This window comes from Callithrix jacchus, chromosome 8, assembly GCF_049354715.1.
Source record: "Callithrix jacchus isolate 240 chromosome 8, calJac240_pri, whole genome shotgun sequence".
Taxonomy (NCBI): Eukaryota; Metazoa; Chordata; class Mammalia; order Primates; family Cebidae; genus Callithrix; species Callithrix jacchus.
In genome coordinates this window covers 128,750,136-128,769,386 of record NC_133509.1, presented here as the reverse complement: position 1 = coordinate 128,769,386, position 19,251 = coordinate 128,750,136, and the positions used below count along the sequence as shown (strand labels likewise).

The window sequence follows — 19,251 nt, the reverse complement described above, 5'->3', positions numbered from 1 at the left end:
TGGAACAGCTTGGGCAGCAGGAACTGAGTAGTAGGTCATGGGATCCACTGCAGACCCACCGTGGAAGTGTCTTCACTGGAGTCCGTGCCTGCCAGGGCACCATGCCTATCACCTGAACCTCAGCTATCCAGAGGGAGCACCCAGGAAGCTGGGCAACCCACAGCCGGAGCTTTGCCCCAGACTTGCAAGCACACCTCCTGTGTGCCAAGCACCATGCTCAGGCCTTACCCACAGTCTCACTACAATAGCATCCTCTCGAGATTTTATTCTCTCCATTTTACAGGTGAGGAAATCAAGCCTTAGAGAGGTAGAGGGCTTGGCCTATGGTCCTGTTTGAAACAAGACACAGGCAGCCCTCCTCCCCCTGCTGCCAGTCTCCCTGACCCATTCCTCACTCCTTCTCCCACTGACATTGACACAGAGGTTTCCAGGGCTGGTTAATTTGGACAAGTGCCCAGGTGACTCCAATACCACCTGCAGCTCCTGGTGAGAACTCTGGGGACACAGCCAAGGGCACGTTTGGGGTCTAGAGAGAGATGAGGCTTGTAAAGGAGGTTAGAGTAGGTCAAGGAAGACTCGCAGAGCTGTGCTCACAAGGTGCATTTGACCCTGAACTAAATTAGTAGCTTTTTCTGGAGGAGGGGAAGTTAAGCAGGATTATCACAATGTCCACTCCTCATCTAGGAAGGTTCTTCCAGCTTTGGTAATGTGGAGGACTGAAGCAGGTACCATTGAAAGGGGAAATGATAGGGACATCCTGGGACATCCCAGGGGACAGAGACCCTCAGCCTGACTACCCAGTTCTGCCACTCAGTATCTGTGTGACTTCGGGCAAGTCACTTACCCTCTCTGTGCCTTACCTTCTTTATCTGCGAAAGCAGATAACATCACTACCTCCTTTCAGGGAAGTTGGGAGGACTAAATTAGTTAATCCTGTAAAATATGCTTAGAACAGAGAGCCTAAGATAGAACCAGTACCTGACGTATGAATCAGCAAGTATTATTGCTAATATTAGCATCAGTATTACTTTTAGTCGTATATCCCAGGTTCAGTTCAGGGACTGGAACTGAATCCACACCCAGTCAAAAGTTGAATGAGTGGATGAGTGAATGGACAGGCGGATGAATGCAGTCTCTGCTGGCCAGCTCCTGCCAGGCCCTGCTGACCATCCTGCTTCCCCCTGAGCACAGCCTGTGAGCGCAAGAACGCGGAGGCAGTGAGGATTCTGGTGCAGCACAACGCAGACACCAACCACCGCTGTAACCGCGGCTGGACCGCCCTGCACGAGTCTGTGTCTCGCAACGACCTGGAGGTCATGGAGATCCTGGTGAGCGGAGGAGCCAAGGTGGAATCCAAGAATGCCTACGGCATCACCCCCTTGTTCGTGGCCGCCCAGAGTGGGCAGCTGGAGGCCCTGAGGTTCTTAGCCAAGTACGGTGAGTGGCTAAGGGTTCCTAGGTTGTGGCGTCCCCAAAGGGCACATGGGAAGGATGTCAGAGGTCAGCTCTAAGGGAAGGCGAGTTAGGGATTATCTTGTGGGAACTCTGATGGAGTGACAGTTTCCCCCTAGAGTGCTGTGTTGAGAAGATTGCTGAGGCTACGTCCAGGCTCAGTGGGAAGAGTGTCAGGATCCACTAGTGACATCTGCCATTAGCACAAATGGGGGTGTGTGGCCCGTGGACCATCTATTATTATTTTCTAATCTAGTCCAACATCTTCATTTTACAAACGAGGAGTCTGAGGCACAGAGAAAGAAACACCAGTCAGTGTTAAAGATCCAGTACATCACCGTGGTGAGCACAGCGGGCCCAGTACGCAGTGTGTTACATCAAGGACAGCCACTCCCTGGTCACTTGGTCACTTGCTGATCTGCTTCTTGCTAATCCGCTGTAGAACTAGCTAGACTCTTGGTCGCCTGACACCCCAACTCTTTCTACCACATCACACTTCGGGGCCAGAAGGAACCTCAGCCAACATTGAGATCACCTCCTCCTTTTATGGGTGACAAACTCAAGGACCAGGGTGGGAAAGTTATTTGTCCAAGGTCACATAGCAGATTAGTGGCAGAGCTGGGACTTGAACCCAGGTCTTTGTCCTCTTCGCCTGTGAAGTATCTTAATGGGAGAAGACAACACAATATGGTCTGCATTACGATGGCCCAGCAGCAGAAGACTCCGAGACATGGCAGACCTGCTTTTGGTTACAGAACATTATATCCTGATCTTCCCCAAGTATGCCTTTGATTTCTTTTCTCTCTCCGTGGGAAGTAGCCCTTTCTCTCTAGCAACAGAGAAGCCAGGGTAATCCAGATGCTGAGGCTGAACTGTAGTCATCTGCTGCGGACTTGTGAAATATGAACACAGACTGGGTCCGTGGAGCTCTCCCATAGCCCCACGTGGTAGGTAGTGTGCTCATCCCATTGTATAGATGAAGAGACTGAGGTTCAGAGAGGTTAATAATTGGTCACAGTCGAGCCTGGATGCTGACCCACTGTCATCTGACTCCAAACTGCACACGCTTTGTGCTCTGCCAGCCACCCTAGCCTATGAGAGTCAGCAGCATGGGGCTGTGCCCAGGTAGGCATCCGCACACTCAGCACGTGCCCGAGCCGCAGGGAACATAGACACCGGCCCTTCCCTGCAGCCAGGAACAAATCTGGGCTGCCTAGCCTAAGAACAAAGGGGCATAGGCAGGGTCCTGGGAGCCCAGGCCGGGAGTCCTGGTGAAGGACAGCACGCTCAGCGGGCAAGGGGGACCTCACTAACTCCAAACATCTGCCCAGGTCTCCTGCTGACACTCTGAGTCAGGGTCTGTTCACTTTGTGGGCTGAGTCCATTTTCCAACCCAAATATTTTTCTTGTGTGAGCAGGCGGCTTTGCTGGCGGGGTCCAGGCCCTCCAGGGCGCCTGCCTCTGAGAGCCCAGCAGAGAGTTAGGGCAGCTCACTGGCTCTCCCTCGGGCCGGAGGCAGAACGAAGCCCTCTGCCCAGCTCCTTACATCCTCAGCAACTGGCATGGCTAAGTAGCTTCCCCGTGGCAGGCACTGCACTGAGACATTTGCTTACATTATTTTGCTTACTCCCTGCAGTAACCCTGAGGGGTGGGTACTATTATTCCTGGTTGACAGATGAGAAAACAGGTTCCTAAAGGCTTTCTGAGTCTGCAGGGCTTGTGAGCCCTGAAACAGACGCCCCCACTGGTTCTCATCTGTCGCCAAAGCTTGTGCTCTTTCCGCTAGACCAGAAACTGATCACACCATCATCAAAAATAAGGAATTACCAGAAAGCCTGAGATCAGCAACATGCTTAGAGAGATGACCTGTGGTTAGCAGATGCTTTTGATTTTAGCCCCACGGACATCTCCCAGCATCTTAGTTCCATTTCCTTCCTGAACCCTCTTTCTGCAGAGAAAGCTGTGTGTACATGAGTTCCCTCCCTCACCTCTCCCTCTCCCTCGTCCAGGAGATGTAGTGGGTGTAGAAGATTGGGCTGGAGGCAGACTGTCACCAGGCCTGATTCCTCCCCCTAGCAGCATGAATTAATGTTTCTGGTTTTGTTTTTCAGACAGGGTCTCACTTTGCTGCCCAGGCTGGAGTGCAGTGATGCGATCCTGGCTCACTGCAGCCGAGATCAGCCTCCTGGGCTCAAGCAATCCTCACACCTCAGCCTTCTGAGTAGCTGGAACTATAGGCTTGTGCCATCATGCCTGGCCAGGGGCTACTCAGTAGATGTAGAGAAGAGACAGAGTCTCATTAGGTTACCCAGGCTAGTCTTGAACTCCTGGGCTCAAGAGATCCTCCTGCCTTGGCCTCCCAAAGTGCTGGGATTACAGGTGTGAGCCACTGCACCTCGCCTAGTATTTTCTTGGGAGGAGACAGAAAGTAATTCTCTTACTCCTTGAAGTGAAAGGCAGAGAATGAGCAATTAGAATTAGCAAACATGCAGGGAGTTCCTAGCACAGAGAGCACTAACGATAAGAGCGAGAGGTTATTGATAACTATCAATACCTATCAATATTAATAGCATGGTGATATTAACAATAATGATACCAATATTAATAGCAAGTTGCAATTAATAACATTATTGGGGTTTTCCTTTATTAGGGGCTCTGTGCTCTCCTAGACCCGTGAGGCTTCTCTTAGGACAGGGTCCAGGCCCTCTTACACAGAGTGAGGGTTAAGAGCATGGTCTCTGCCATCAGAACATCCACCATGGCCTCTGCCATCAGACCATCCGGGTTCAAGTTTGGCTCCATCTTTATCAGTTGGGTGGTCTGAGGCAAGTGGTCGAGGTGTTCTGTGCTTCAGTGTCCCCGTCTGTAATCTGGAGATAAGAGTAGTACTGATCTCACAGGGTGACACCCACTGTGAATTCAGATGTAGCATGTGGAAAGCACGATGCCCAGCATGCAGTGGGTGCTCAGAAAATGCCAGCATCATTGTGGCTGCTTGTATCCTCTCAGAGGCCTCTGTTTGAGCTGGCAGGCCCCTGGGTCCTTCTTCCTTTTTTTTTTTTTTAGACCGAGTTTTCCTCTGTTGCCCAGGCTGGATCTCATGCAAGCTCTGCCTCCCAGGTTCAAGCAATTCTCCTGCCTCAGCCTCCAGAGTAGCTGGAATTACAGGCACCCACCCCTATGCCCAGCTAATTTTTGTATTTTTAGTAGAGACAGGGTTTCATCATGTTGGCCAGACTGGTATCGAACTCCTGACCTCAGGTTATCCACCTGCCTCGGACTCCCAAAGTGCTGGGATTACAGGCAGCTGCCACCACACCCAGACAGGCCCCTGGGTCTTAATATTGAAAGAAGCTGGGGGTGGCCCCAGGTAGACTCCTCCTTCCTAAGGGTGGATGTTAAAGATCCAGTACATCACCGTGGTTAGCACAGCTGGCCCAGCATGTGGTGGTGTTACATCGAGGACAGCCACTCCCCGGTCACTTGGTCACTTGCTGATCTGCTTCTTTTTCCCCAGGTGCTGACATCAACACACAGGCCAGCGACAGTGCATCTGCCCTCTACGAAGCCTGCAAGAACGAGCACGAGGAGGTGGTGGAGTTTCTGCTGTCACAGGGCGCCGACGCCAACAAGACCAACAAGGATGGCTTGCTCCCGCTGCACGTCGCCTCCAAGAAGGGCAACTACAGGTCAGCCCAGGCTCTGCCAGCACCCGGCAGCTCTCCCGAGACCCACAGGGGTAGGGGATGGGAGGGGTGGGCCAGCCCTGAATGTCCCACCATAGGATTAGGAAGGCCCAGGAGAGGTCAGAATGGACATCACCTTTCCCATGGAGAAGAGGAAAACCCCTTAGCAGTTAGAGAGCATGGAGTGAGCGCCTATAACAACGGCGGCAGCAATAATAACAGCAAACCCTTATGCACACCAGAGACTTGTTTAATTTGCGTAACAGCTCATTGAGGTGGATATTATTATTTCTGTTGTTTAGATGAGGAAGCTAAGACACAGAGAGGTTGAGTGACTTGCCCAAGGTCACACAGCTCATAGGTGGCAGGTACTCACCTGCTCCAAAGGTCACATCTACAGGAATTCTACCCAGAGAGGCAGATATGAGTCTGAACTAATGAATATTTCCGGGGGTCCAGGAATGCAAAGGTAACTTCCCACCAGGCAATTAGCAAGCATGCAATGAATACCTACAAAAACACAAACGCACCAATGATAAGAGCTAGCAGTTACTAAACATTCACTATGTGCAAGATACTCTGCGCAAGAGGAGAGAGGCTTAAGTTCCCAAGGAGCAATCTGGAGGAAGGGAAGAAGCACAGACATGTGAACTCGTGACATTACGAAAGAGCATGCCGAGGAGCTGCCTGGCTCCTGTGGAGAGAGGCAAGCCAGGGCCAGAGGCAGAGGTGTGCCAGAGCCAGCTCGGGTCAGTTCTCACGAACCCGCTGTGCACACCCCTTCCCAATTCCACGTTTGTTGACCTCACATTGGTAGCTTAAAGTTGGCCATGGGGGAATATTTACGGCATGGAAATTGGCAAATGCTACAAACCAGAGCCGTTTCCCCCTTCTCTGCCCTGCTTGAGCCAGTTTTTAAACATTCCCGGCAACACTGCTGCATGGGGAAGCCTGGGCCGCAGAGTCGGAACTCCCGCTGCCCTTGAAGGATGGACAGGGCTTGGTCATTTCCAGAGTGTGATTCATCTGTCTCTCACGTGGACCTCACGCTGTGCTGTGGGTATACAGGTCAACCTGGATTTTCATTTTACAGGACAAAAAACTAAGGCTCTGGTAGTCAAGAGACTTGCCCCTTAGAAGCCCTGTTCCCAGGGCCAGGACTGAAACCCCAGCACCCGGCCCTTTTTGCTGGACAGCGTTTTACAAACTTTGTCCATTCACAGATTTTGCTCCTGATTTTAAATATCTGTACTCTCGTTGCTTAGTATTTTTTCCTTGAAATAATGTTTTTACTTACAATGAATTTATTTTGAAGAGGAAACATTTATCACACTATTATCCATTTCCAATCAATTAAGAAAACATTTCACCTAAAACCCCATCTCATGTACCCTGATGACACTTGGGGAAACACACCCCAGTCTCCTAGACAGGGAGGAGAGTGAGAAACACAGACTGTGTGTTGAGGGGATATTTGTTGTCTTCGCTAAGGCAGAGGGAAATGGCGTGAAAGTCTCTTCATTCCAGAGACTGAAACAAAGACTCAAGGCTTCAGAGCTGATGCTTAAAGCTCCAGGCCCCTCTGCGCAGGCTGCCTGCACCAACACCAACCAACGAAGGCCTCCCCACTCCCCACACCTCCCGGTACACACAGAGGAGACCCGGCCTTCTCTGGACAGCACAGCAGGCCACAAGGCTAACAGATCTAGGTGTGAGTTCCTGCTGAGGCCATTGGACAAGTTGCTTAACCTTTTTGAGCCTCAGTTTTCTCATTTGTAAAATGGGGAATGTTCACACCTGCCTCATGGGGTTGTGGGAGGACCAGTAAAATGGATATGCATTCATAAAGAATGGAAAGAAAGCACCAAGCAGAGCACCTGCCCCAGTGTGTGCTCAGGCATGCTATGTGCACCACTCTCACTAGGGAGAGTGCATTCCGTGATTGTGTAGTTAAGGCAGCAGCTCAGGCCAGGCAGCCGGCATGGGCAAGATGGCACCTTTCTCTTCAGTTCCACAAATCATTGGGCAACAGTCAGAGTTGGGCAAACACAGTTTACCTTGAGCCTGACCCCAGAGAGACCTGGTTGAATAGGCCGGAACAGATGCACTCTGGAAATCTCCTGGCCCACTGCCCCCCAATTCTAGCCTGCATATCCGTGTCCCTCTGGGCTGTTTTAAAAATGCCATATCAGATCCAGTGAACCAGAATCTCCAGGAGAGAAGGAGGCCCGCTGTCTCTTTGAAACGCTCCCTGAGCAAATCAGATACAGTCTGTCCATAGCTGCAGAGATCATTGATCTAATTCAGGCCCTGCTTTTACAGAGAAGGAAACCAAGGCCAGATATGGGAGTGACTTTTGAGATAGCGGCAGGGCTGGGACCTTCATCTGGGCTGCTTTCAAGTGAGCTCAGGTGTTGGCAGTCCGGCCTCAGCTGGAGAAGTTGAAGGGGCACTAGTGGCCTTGGGGGTGATCAGAGAGCAAGGCGGGTTGTGCCTGGAACCCCTGTAGACGTGGTTTCTGTTCCCCTAAACTCACCTGCCTTGGATTCATGCAGATTCCCATGGTGATTTCCCTGGTTATTCAACCTCCACTCCTGAGTCCCATTTCTCTCTGTCCCCCAAGGCTCAGAGGGAGCTGGGCCACTTTTTGAGGGCTACCCAATAGCAGGTTAAAGCCTGGTTCCCATCAGCTTCTGCCACCAGCAGCAGGGCCCCTGGCCAGCAAGCCCCAAGCTCATCACTCCCTCCCTGGGCATGCAGCATGAAAGGCCCTCTGCTTGGGGATTTGATGTGACATTCCATAGACATTCCGCATTCTGCCACCTGCCAACACACCCTGGCCGTCCCAGGCATGGAAGGCAGCACCAGGAGCTGAGGGCTGTTTGCCAGATGTGTCTTCTCTTCAGCACACTTAAGTGCAGGGGGTGACATTCGGGTGTGCCGAGAAAGGAGCTCTAAAATCCCAATGTCACCGACACCTCCAAGGCACACATTTTCCCGTTTTTTTGTTTCCAGTTTAGCAAAGCCACCATCTGAAATTAAAGATCAACACCAAAGATAGATTGATAAAGAAACTGTGTGAGTTAGACCAGAGCAGATGCCCCAAGAATAGTACCCAGAACAGTAGTTTCCAACCTTGGCTGCACTAGAAACCCAGGTGCTTGAACCCCACCTGGAGATACGGTGCTGCCGCTGGTCTGGGCTGTGGCTGAGGCTTCAGGGTGTCTAAGAGCTGCCCAGGAGATTTTACTGTGCAGCCTGGGTAGAGAATCCGGATCTTAGAGCCTCTTCTGTGGCCAACAGAAAACACAGACTCGCATTCTGGGCCTTACTTCTGATTCCATCGCTTTTAAATATTCCTTCTCTTTTACTTCCAATATATACTACTTTTGCTGTATTTTATAAATCTTTACAAGCCACTTGAAATTCTTTCTGGAATAAAGCCAAATAGAGAACACTTAATACATTAAAAAGCAGTTTATAAAGCACATTCACAAGCAAGTTAATACCCCCATTAGTTAAAAGAGAAACTGAGGCTCGGAGCTCAATAGAGAGAGCCTCATAGAAAATAAGTCAGGGCCGCACAGTGGAGCTCAGAAGTGCTGGAAATGGAGCCATCTATGGGCAATTGGTTCCCATATTAAAGTCAAGTCCGCCATCCAGAATTTTTTTTTTTTTTTTTTTTTGAGACTGAGTCTCTCTGTTGCCCAGGCTGGAGTGCAGTGGCACGATCTTGGCTCACTGCAACCTCTGCCTCCTGGGTTCAAGTGTTTCTCCTTCCTCGGCCTCCCAAGTAACTGGAATTACAGGTGTCTGCCACCACACATGGCTAATTTTTGTATTTTAGTAGAGATGGGGTTTCACCATGTTGCCCAGGCTGGTCTTGAACTCCTGAGCTCAAGTGATCCACCCACCTCTGCCTCCCAAAGTGCTGGGATTACATGCATGAGCCACTGTGCCCAGCCCTCCAGCCAAATTTACACTGAACACTGACAAAGGTCACGCCACAGTGACCTGGTAACCCAGAACGCCTCTGCGTTTAGGGCAGCAGGGGCAGTGGGCTACAGTCATTGTGGTGGTCAAGATACCAAGAGCCACTGTTTATTCGCTGCCAACTACAGGCCGATCAGACTCATGTGTCAAATATCATTTCATCCTCAAAAGCAGCCTTGGTGAAAGATGACCAAATTGTACTTTGGAACGTGGACCTGGGATTGGAAGCAGTCCTACCTCGCTGTGTTGTTTTGAGTAATGAGTAAAGAGATCAAATTCTTAGCTCTAAGGGTCATGCTGGGATTAAATTAAGAAAATAAACGTGAGGACCACTTGAAATGGTACCTGGCACATAGTAAGCGCTCAGCAATATTAGCACAATTATGACTAAGGAAGGGAGGGGGTAAAGTGCTCACAGCAACCCACTGGAGCTCAATAAAGGGTAGATATAGCTAACATCATCATCATCACCACTATTATAATTAATTACCCCTCTGCTTTAGGTGTGGTTCAGAGAGGTTAAGTGACAGGCCTGCGCTGGCCCAGTGCTGAAAGGCAAAGCTGGTGTGTAACCCCTGTACCCCTGACTCTGAGCCTCCTAGTTCCCCCACTGCCCATGCTGGGCCCCTGTCTAGCTAAGGACAGCCTGCGTTGGCTCAAAGCTCTGTGCCCATTCCCCTGCTGTTGGGCTAGATTCAGAAAGGGCATCCGAGCCAGGGCCAGGCAGTATGGCAAGGCTACTGCCTTGAGGAAACTAGAATCCCAGAGTGGGAACCTGGGCCTGGGGCTTCAGATACTGGTGGGTCCCAGGAGTGAGGCAGGAGCCCAGTGATTCAGAATGAGGTCCAAGGTCAGAGACAGCTCAGTACCTGCCACACTGCTGCACTGAGTTTTCCTGGAGTGACCCTGAGCTGGATCTGCTCTGATCTCAGGGCTACATAGGCAAAGCTAAGCTATTTGGTGTGGCCTCTGCACTGGGGAGGGGACAAGGGAGAGATCGAGAGCCGTTCTTCCTGACGCCTACGGTTCTATCAAGCAACGGTCACTTTCGCTCCTCTTAATAAGATGCCGCTTGAGCAGTTGGACTCTGAGGTCCCAACACGTTGCCTGTGGGAGAATTGGGAAGACCCAGACTGTTTGGTGGGGTCACCCCCTTGTCCTCCTGTCCTCTGCCCCACAAAGTGGGCTGGGAGAGGAGTGACGATGTGCAGTGGGGCTGCCAACATGGCCCCTCCCATGGTTGGGGGGGCAGCATCATAGAAGGCCTGTCCCTGGGCATCTAGAGACCTGCATTTTGCTCTTGTGCACCATCCGCCTTCTGTCCAACCTCCCTCTGTTCCCCACCCCAAGCCTGGGCTTCAATTTTTACCCTCTGTAAAATGGGAGAGCTGGACACACTGATCTCCAGAGCCTGTCCAGCATTACACATTCACTTTCTGATTGGCAGAGACTTACGGGAATAAGATGATTCACTGCATTACTGAGACAGCGTTCAAGTTCCCACATTTCTGCCACTTTCCCTTGGTTCATGGAGAATTGCAGGCCAGCTGTGACCTGCCAGAGATCCAGCCCCATCTGGCCAGCAGCCCCGGGGCAGCCCCTCTCGCTGTGGGCACGTTACAGCTGTTAGCAGAGCATTTGTGGCCGCCAACCAGGGTGAGGCCCCAGGCCTGCCTTTGACCAGCACCTCTGCAGAGCAAAGTCAGGCCTCCTGTGCCTACACAAATAGAAATTAGGAGGCAATTAGTCCCCCTGGGTGTGTGAATTTCCTTTTGAGGTTTTAGAGGCAGATTTTAGCCAAACATAGCGTCACTAACAATAACAATACTTTCCACTGAGATCCCAGCAGGAGGTCACTGGCATCAGATTTCCAGGAAGCCAGTGTGCCAGGAAGCGAGAGGCATGGGAATGGCCCTAGCGGCACCTGCTTCCCCACCCCCCACAATGGCCGCCTCCTTGGAGCCCCACACAAGGCTGTGAGGTCACCTGTCAGTAGGGACTAGGGTCTGGAATCACACTGGTGGCAGGACCTTGTTCTTGCAGGTGGCAGGGGTCTAAGAGAAGAGAGCCAAAAGAAGCGGCCAAGAGTCCTGGGGTTGAGCCCCCAGAGTTTTCTTATGACCCCTGATTAGTCAATTCAGCCCTCTGAGCCACATCTGTTAAAAAAAAAGGCCACAGGCCTGCTCCAGCCACTCCCACCCAGGCCTGCAGCGGAGGTAAAATGAGCAGGCAAGTTAACACATTGTGAAGGTTGCAAAGCCCCGTGATATATTAACTGTCACCCTGAGTGCTACACAAGAAGTAGGGGAGTTTGAAGAGTGTAGCTTTGGGGTCAGATTGCCTGGGTTCAAATCCTGGCTCCATCACTTACTAGCTGTGCATCCTTGGAGGAGTCACTTACCTACTCTGGGCTTCTGTCTCTTCATCTCTGAAATGAGGATGTTATAGTACTCACTTCAGAGGGCCACTGGGAGGATTTAGTAGATGCATAAGGTAAAGTGCTGAGGTCAGGGCTGGAGTTTTAGGAAAGAGAGGAACTGGTGGTTCTGGGAGCTCAGGCTTCAGCAGCTGACCAAGTTCTCCAAGCGCAGAAGGTGGGGCACAGAGACTGGGAGAAGCTAGCATCAGCCCTCGGGGGAGGAGGCGATGAGACTCACGGGAGAGGAGCGCAAGTGACCTCATGGTCACAGTGGGCTGACTGGGGCCTGGGGCAGAAGTAGTTGGGGCCAAACACATTTGTTCCCTTTTGTCCTCAGGATCCAGTGACTCCACTGGGGTCCCAGGACAGCAAGACAGGGATGCAGGACCACTCAGCCCTGGAGTCAGAGGAGGGCGCAGCCCTGGTCCCCCTCTTCTGACTGTATGGCTAGGCAAGCCCTTAACCTCTCAGATCTTTGAATCTTCTCATCTGCGCAATGGGAATGAGGAGCCTTGCTTTTTTAGGGGTTATTGTAAAGATTAAACCCAAGAGCACTTGTCTTTAGGAGCCTCCTGGCACAGGAGTTCTTGGATCTAGCTGTTCCTGTCCGTCCTCCCCCAGAGAGAGCAGGATCTGGCTCCAAACGTCTACTGCCTCCTGCAGGGAGGAGGTCGGACATTCACTGGATTTGGGGGGCTTTCTGTCAGTTCCTCCAGATGACTGAGCTGGCAAGGGACCACAGCCCTTAGCCTGAAATCAATCAGTGGGAGCTTCTTGAAACCCTAGTGCAGTCTGGCTGAGGTTTTTAAGAACTCAGACTTCGGAAGCCAAAGGTTCCGGGTCTGATGCCCAGCTCTGTCCCTTACTGGCTATGTGACTTGGGGAAGGTGGCTGAAGCTCTCTGAGCCTCAGTTTCCTTATCTGCAAAGCGGGCACGGCTGCCGACCCACCTTCCCCAATGGGTTGAGAATGGTGGACCCGCGGCGCCCCCTGCCGGTGGGATGTGCGCCGCTGCTGGCGGGGAGGGGCCGGCCCCTTCCCGACCCTCCCCTCACCCGCGCCGGCGCCTCGGCCCCGCAGGATCGTGCAGATGCTGCTGCCCGTGACCAGCCGCACGCGCGTGCGCCGTAGCGGCATCAGCCCGCTGCACCTGGCGGCCGAGCGCAACCACGACGAGGTGCTGGAGGCGCTGCTGGACGCGCGCTTCGACGTGAACACCCCCCTGGCCCCCGAGCGCGCGCGCCTCTACGAGGACAGGCGCAGCTCCGCGCTGTACTTCGCGGTGGTCAACAACAACGTGTACGCCACCGAGCTGCTGCTGGAACACGGCGCCGACCCCAACCGCGACGTCATCAGCCCCCTGCTCGTGGCCATCCGCCACGGCTGCCTGCGCACCATGCAGCTGCTGCTGGACCACGGCGCAAACATCGACGCCTACATCGCCACGCACCCCACCGCCTTCCCCGCCACCATCATGTTCGCCATGAAGTGCCTGTCGCTGCTCAAGTTCCTCATGGACCTGGGCTGCGACGGCGAGCCCTGCTTCTCGTGCCTCTACGGGAACGGCCCGCACCCGCCGGCCCCGCAGTCCTCCAGCAGGTTCAACGAGCAGCCCGCGGCCGACAAGGAGCCCGGCGTGGTGCAGGTGGGCGGCGTGCGCCGGCGGCGGGGAGCGCGCCTCGGGGGTGTGGCCCGGGGGTGCGCGCGTGGGCGGCGGCGGCGGCCGCGGGGCCGTGTGGTTCACGCTCCCTGGGAGCCGCGTGGACTCCTTCCGCGGGAGTGTGGACAGCTTTGGGGGCAGCAGAGCACGGTGGTCAACCTGCGTCTTGGGTACCCTGGGTTAGTGGTTAGGGCGCTTTGGAGGGAGCGTAGTCGACTAGGGTTAGCACCCTTTGGAGGCAGCGGAACCGGCGGTTAGCTCACTTTAGAGGCCGCAGAACTTAGTGGTGCATTGGAACAATCCTTATTGTCGTCCACTGGAACAATCCTTATTGTGGTCCACTGCTTTGGGGAATTTAAGGAACCGATAGTGGAGCAGAGAACTCTGCAGAACTAAGGGGCTGCACCTGGAATGCGATGTGAAATAAAAATGATCCGGAAAGGGATGTCAAGAGCAGGCTGGTGTAGGGTCCGGGTCAGAAGCAGAAGGCCAGCGACCCCGAGGCAGTACATGTCCATGTGGTTGGTTTAAAAACCAGAACTTAAAAGAAGTTAGACACACTCATCTCCTGGAGATAATTACTATAATAGCTAATGGCGATCATTCATGGGCTGCCTACTGTGTGCAAAGTTTATGTTCATATACCTAATTCTCACGTTAAAAAAATTCCCCTTGGAGTTTGTTTCATATACCTATTTTATAGACAGGAAAATTGAGGCTCAGAGGTGATGTGACCTGCTCGAGTTGCCCATCTTCCACTTTGGGCAACAGAAGCCTGTGTTGGGGGGACATTGTTCAAGGGACAGTGTCTATGCTGGGTGTGTGCTTGGACACATCCCCTGTGCTCCCTAGCCTCAGGCTGCTGCAGGTGGGGTGAACTCACGTCTTGGTCCCGGCGTGTTCTCTTTCAGTTCTGTGAGTTCGTGTCTGCCCCAGAGGTGAGCCGCTGGGCAGGGCCCATCATCGATGTCCTCCTGGACTACGTGGGCAACGTGCAGCTTTGCTCGAGGCTGAAGGAGCACATTGACAGCTTCGAGGACTGGGCCGTCATCAAGGAGAAGGCAGGTAGGCACTTGCTGCTGCTGCCAAGGCTGGCAGTTCTCCCTGCCTGACTGAGGCCCAGGCCTCAGGGAATTCGACCGTTCCTAACCCTGGGAGCACCTGCTCCGTGCCAGGCTCTGTGCTGCGTGTCACACACCATGTGTCTATAACTCCTGGGATGAAACGTGAGGAATCTGCCCTTCAGAGAGTTGTGCCACCTGGGCCAAAGTTGTAGCTGGTTAGTGGCAGAGTTGGGATTCAAACCCAGGTTTGACCAACCCCAGAGTCTCTCCACTACATCTTCCCATGATGTTTTAAACAGCTATCGCTCCCCTGAGGGGTATCGGGACCTTCAGAGTAGGTTGTGAACGATTTGGGGCCACCAAGAGGCATTGTGGCAGGGGAGAGGAGAGAAGGTGGTCCAGGGTGTCTCAAACTAAAGTGCACACTCAGCACCCGGTGTCTTGTTAAAAATGCAGCTTCTGATTCCGCAGGTCTGGGGTCGGGCCAGGGAGTCTGCATTTCATCAGGCTCCCAGATGACACCAAAGTTGCTGGTGCACAGAACACCCTGGTGTCGGAGACAGGCCCCTGAACCCTGGACCCAGCCTTGTCAGGGCCTTGCTGAGTGACTGAGCAGGGCGTCTTACCACCTGAACAGAGGCGCCTGGGTCAACCCCTTTCACCTCTACGCATGTGAACTGTGCCAGGCACAGTGAAGTGGGATTCAGTCACTATCCCTCTGATGTGTGCAGAGTAGATGGGGCCGCCTGGCTAAGTCAGGCTGAGGAGGCCAGAGTCCCTCTTAGGCCTTATGGAGCTCACCTGGGCAAACAGGATGCTGCAGGTGACAGAAATGGGCATGTGTGCAGCGGCATCCCAGCTACCCCAGGGCTTTCTCTGGCTCTGAGGGCACAGTCCTGCTCTGGCCAAGTATTTGTCAAAGGAGTAGTACAGAGGCTGGCCTGAAGCAGTCCATTGTCATTCCACCATTACTGCTTCTGTCCCCAGGTGAGACTGTGCAGCCTTGGGGGCCCACCCCAAGCCCCAGCTCTGACTCACCATGTTCCTCCTTGATCCCCACACCTCTGTGAACCCAAACTTACTGTGGGATGTTTCATTGGCACAGGTGCTTGGAAGGCACTTGAATTGAAGCCTTTGATAAAGTTTCTGGTGCAGTGATGGCAGGGAGGCATCAACGTGCCTGTTCACTTGGGGCTCAACTCTAGACGCACAGTAAACCTTCAAGGAACTAATGAATAATTGGTTGCTGCCATCATGATCCTTGGCCACTAGAGGGTGGGGCAGTCTAAGTCTGGTTAACAGTCCCACCCATTCTGTCAGCCTCTCCTGCCTTCCTTAGAGAAGGGTGATTCCCCCACAACTCAACCATGCCCCTGGGAAAACCCTGCAGAGACCCTAGTGTGCAGTACACATTTGTTAGCCAGTAAAACCAATCATTTTTAACCAGTACCCGTTTGGGTTACTTTAAAGCCCACTTTCCACCTGCAAGACAGTCCCCACGAGCTTGTTTGTTTAATGCTGTGACGTCCACATCGTTATTCTGGGAAGAAGCACCCAGAGCCCATGGATTGGCCTGCCCAGCCCTCGTGGCTCTGCCTCTGCTCACCAGCAGCCTGTGCTGAGCTTCCTGGAGGGAAGGTTATATTCTAAGTTTGTTACCCAATGGTTTCCCATCTCTTTTCTGGACTATTAAAAAAGTGTCCTAACTGGCCTCAATGCCTATAATTAATTATTCCAATTCAGCCATTAACTGAATATATATTCAAGACCTTCTGTATACGAAGTAACCATATTGTTTTTTATCCAGACCACAGCATTTAAGAGTTAGAAATAGGAACTAACCAGACAAGATGCCTGGACAACGGGAATGACGCTTCCCTGTTCTTTTGGGTACTCAGATTTTTAGTAGAAAAATATGAGCTCAGAAGGCAGTGAACTCAGAGGGCGGCTCAGAGGGCAGTGGAGGTGTCATAAACATGGTGATGGGTATGTGGATGCATCGCTAGGCAATGCTCCAGCTGCCTGGCCCTCTGCCCTTGCTCCACATCCCACCTGCCCCTCCAGCCCCAGGCTTGCCTGACTTCCTGTCCTTGCCACTTGCTGTTTTCCCTGCTTAGAATGCCCTTGTCTCCCTTCCTTACCTGGAGATTCCTGCCCACCCCTCAGGACCCCACTCAGAGGGCATCGTCTCTTGTGAAAGCCTCACCCAGAGCCTCTGGGCAGGCATCTCTGGCCCAAGCACAGGTGCAGCAAGGGGGCTCAGCATGTGCTTGGTGAATGAATGAATGAATGAATGAATGAATGAATGGCATTCTGTGATTCAGCAGACCCTTTCTCTGTGTCTGACCCTTTGCTCGGGACGAAATAAATTACCCCATTACTAGACGCATTCATCCCTGCTCTTACCTCTACCCACCCCCCAGCTGAGAAAACTCGCTCCATGGCTCCTGGGGGAGGCAGCCAGGTGGGATTCTGGAGCTGGAGGGGAGCTGCCAGTCTCTGCCCTCTTACCCAGGCCTCTCAGCACCACCGGGAGCTCTGAGTTGAATTCCACGTGTGGGGGCACTTAAGAGGTCAAACCCTCAGACCCCACTGCTAAGACCGTATTTGGGGCCCAGGTTGTGTGTGAAGAGGAAGGGGTCAAGAGGAGGGAGGCACCATTCTGTAGTCCTGAGGGATCCTAGACAAGGGTCAGAACCTCGCTAAGCCTCGGTTTCCTCACCTGTAAAATGGGTGTGATAATCACTCTGCCCACTTCTTGGGCTGTGCAGATCAATGAGGGGTGAACAGTGGGAAGGTGCCTTGCTGTGTCTCTTTAGTTAGCAGGGACTGGGGTGCAGGTACCCCCTGTCTTCCACAGCCACATCAGCTAGGTGCCTCCCCTAGGCTGGGGTCGCAGATGCAAATCCATTGCTGATTGCAAATGACAAATCAGCCTCTCTCTTTCCCTCCTTTTCCAGAACCTCCAAGACCTCTGGCTCACCTTTGCCGGCTGCGGGTTCGAAAGGCTATTGGGAAGTACCGTATAAAACTACTAGACACCTTGCCGCTCCCAGGCAGGCTGATTAGATACCTGAAATATGAGAACACCCAGTAACTGGGGCCACAGGGAGAGAGGAGTAGCCCCTCAGACTCTTCTTACTAAGTCTCAGGACGTCGGTGTCCCCAACTCCAAGGGGACCTGGTGACAGATGAGGCTGCAGGCTGCCTTCCTCTCAGCCTGGATAGCTAACAGGATCTCACTGGGTCTCAGGGCCAGAGCTTTGGCCAGAGCAGAGAACTGAATGTGTCATGGAGGAGAAGAATCATATGTTTACAAACTGATGAGCAGATCCCAGAACTTCTCTGCCTTCCAGAATGGCAGAAGCCTCCATTCCTGGGCCAGGGCAGAGCTCGAGGTGGTCTGGGGAAGGTGTGCTCAGAGCCTTCCCTGTGCCCCTCCACTTGCTCTGGAAAATTCTCCACTTGACTTCAGAGCTTTCTCCCCAAAGACTAAGATGAAGACGTGGCCCAGAGCTGGGGAAGGAGGACCCTGGGTCTCAGAGGGCTTCGTTAATTATTAATACAATAAATGCTACACATGTGACGCCTGTCCAACGAAGTCCCTCTCACCAGACCCCCAGGGCCTGAGGTCCTCAGCCTTGCTCGTGGCAGTAGTGGGAATGGGGCAGAGGTGGGGATGGGGCACAAGGACCCCTGAATGCATCACCTTTGTTTGGGTTCCTGAAAGACCCAAGGGGCTATATATATCCTTCCCTCCCCAGCCAAGACCCTATGATGGCCCAATGGGTTTTCCTCTCCTGGTTCAATCACCATGGAAATAGGAGCTCTGTCACAGTCTCGGGGCCCACATGCCTCTCGACACCTGCAGTTGCCACACATGTTTCCTGGCACTCTGTTTTCACACCCTGCTCAACCCTGTTTTTCTGGTTGTTGAGAAACTAGAGGAAAAAATTAAATACTGGGCACTGTGAGCAATGGTGCTAGAGCGATGGCCATGGTCAGCCTTTGCAAAGGCACCAAGCCTGAGAGCACATATGGAGCCCTGGCCCCTGCGTGCCTCCCTCTGTCGTCATGGCCCTGTGGGGTGAGCACAGCAGGAGCTGTCATCCTGTTTTCAGGTCGTGCAGGGCAGAGTCAAGGCTCGCCACCCTGTGGCACTTTCTGCGGGTCTCTGCAGGTTCCAAGTGCTGAGATGTAGCATGCGCTGTTTCCATGGAAGCTGCAGTAACTCATCAGTGCTCCCTTTACAAATGTTAGTGAAGCCACTGAGTCCGGGCTGCTCTGCAGCAACACCAGAGCAGGCCACGTGGCCGAGAGCCCATACCAGGCCAGCCGCAGGATCTAGTAGAGTCTGAAGCAAGGTCAAAGGTAGTTCCTGGCCTTTGTAAGCAGTAGATTGGTGGAGGGGAGCACTGGCTCCAGGCTCAGCTCTGCCACTGGCTTGCATCAGTGGGGCCTGAGTTTCCTCATCTGTATGGTGAGACATGGTGGCCCCTGGTGGCCTTGCTGGCTCTGACACACTGGGTTTCTTTTCTTTTCTTCTCTTTTTGTTTTTTGAGACAGAGTCTCACTTTCTTGCCCAGGCTGATGTGCAGTAAGTAGCATGATCTCAGCTCACTGTAACCTCCGCCTCCTGGCACAGGTGATCCTCCCACCTCAGCCTCCCAAGTAGCTGGGACTGTAGGGACATGCCACCATGCCTGGCTAAAGACACACTGGGCTTCTATGGAATCAGTAACTCCCAGAGAAAAAGTCTTCCAAGCAGCACTTGCTGGCCACAGGTCAAGGGTCAACCAGGTCATGCCTGCTCCTTCATAGTACAAATGAGAAACTGGCCCAGAGAGGGGAAGGGACTTGCCTGGGCACACACAGCAAGTCCATGGGGTTCCAGCTTAACAGTGCTTGGCCACGGTCCCATGTGGCCTTGCTGTACACTGGGCAGAACGTGCAGGGACCCTAAAGAAGCCCCAGAGG

The 19,251-nt window shown here is 53.0% G+C and overlaps 1 protein-coding gene across 1 annotated transcript in view; it reads left to right on the top strand.

The window, feature by feature from the left end:
* Window positions 1-17,860, top strand: part of ASB2 (ankyrin repeat and SOCS box containing 2) — a 42,619-nt gene extending 24,759 nt beyond the window's left edge. The window contains exons 6-10 of the mRNA XM_035261358.3: window positions 1,192-1,437; window positions 4,970-5,141; window positions 12,631-13,195; window positions 14,122-14,275; window positions 17,235-17,860. Of these exons, the coding sequence (XP_035117249.1) occupies window positions 1,192-1,437; window positions 4,970-5,141; window positions 12,631-13,195; window positions 14,122-14,275; window positions 17,235-17,371 (1,274 nt within the window). The 3' untranslated portion in view covers window positions 17,372-17,860. The remainder of the gene's footprint in view (window positions 1-1,191; window positions 1,438-4,969; window positions 5,142-12,630; window positions 13,196-14,121; window positions 14,276-17,234) is intronic.
* The last annotated feature ends 1,391 nt before the right edge of the window (window positions 17,861-19,251 follow it).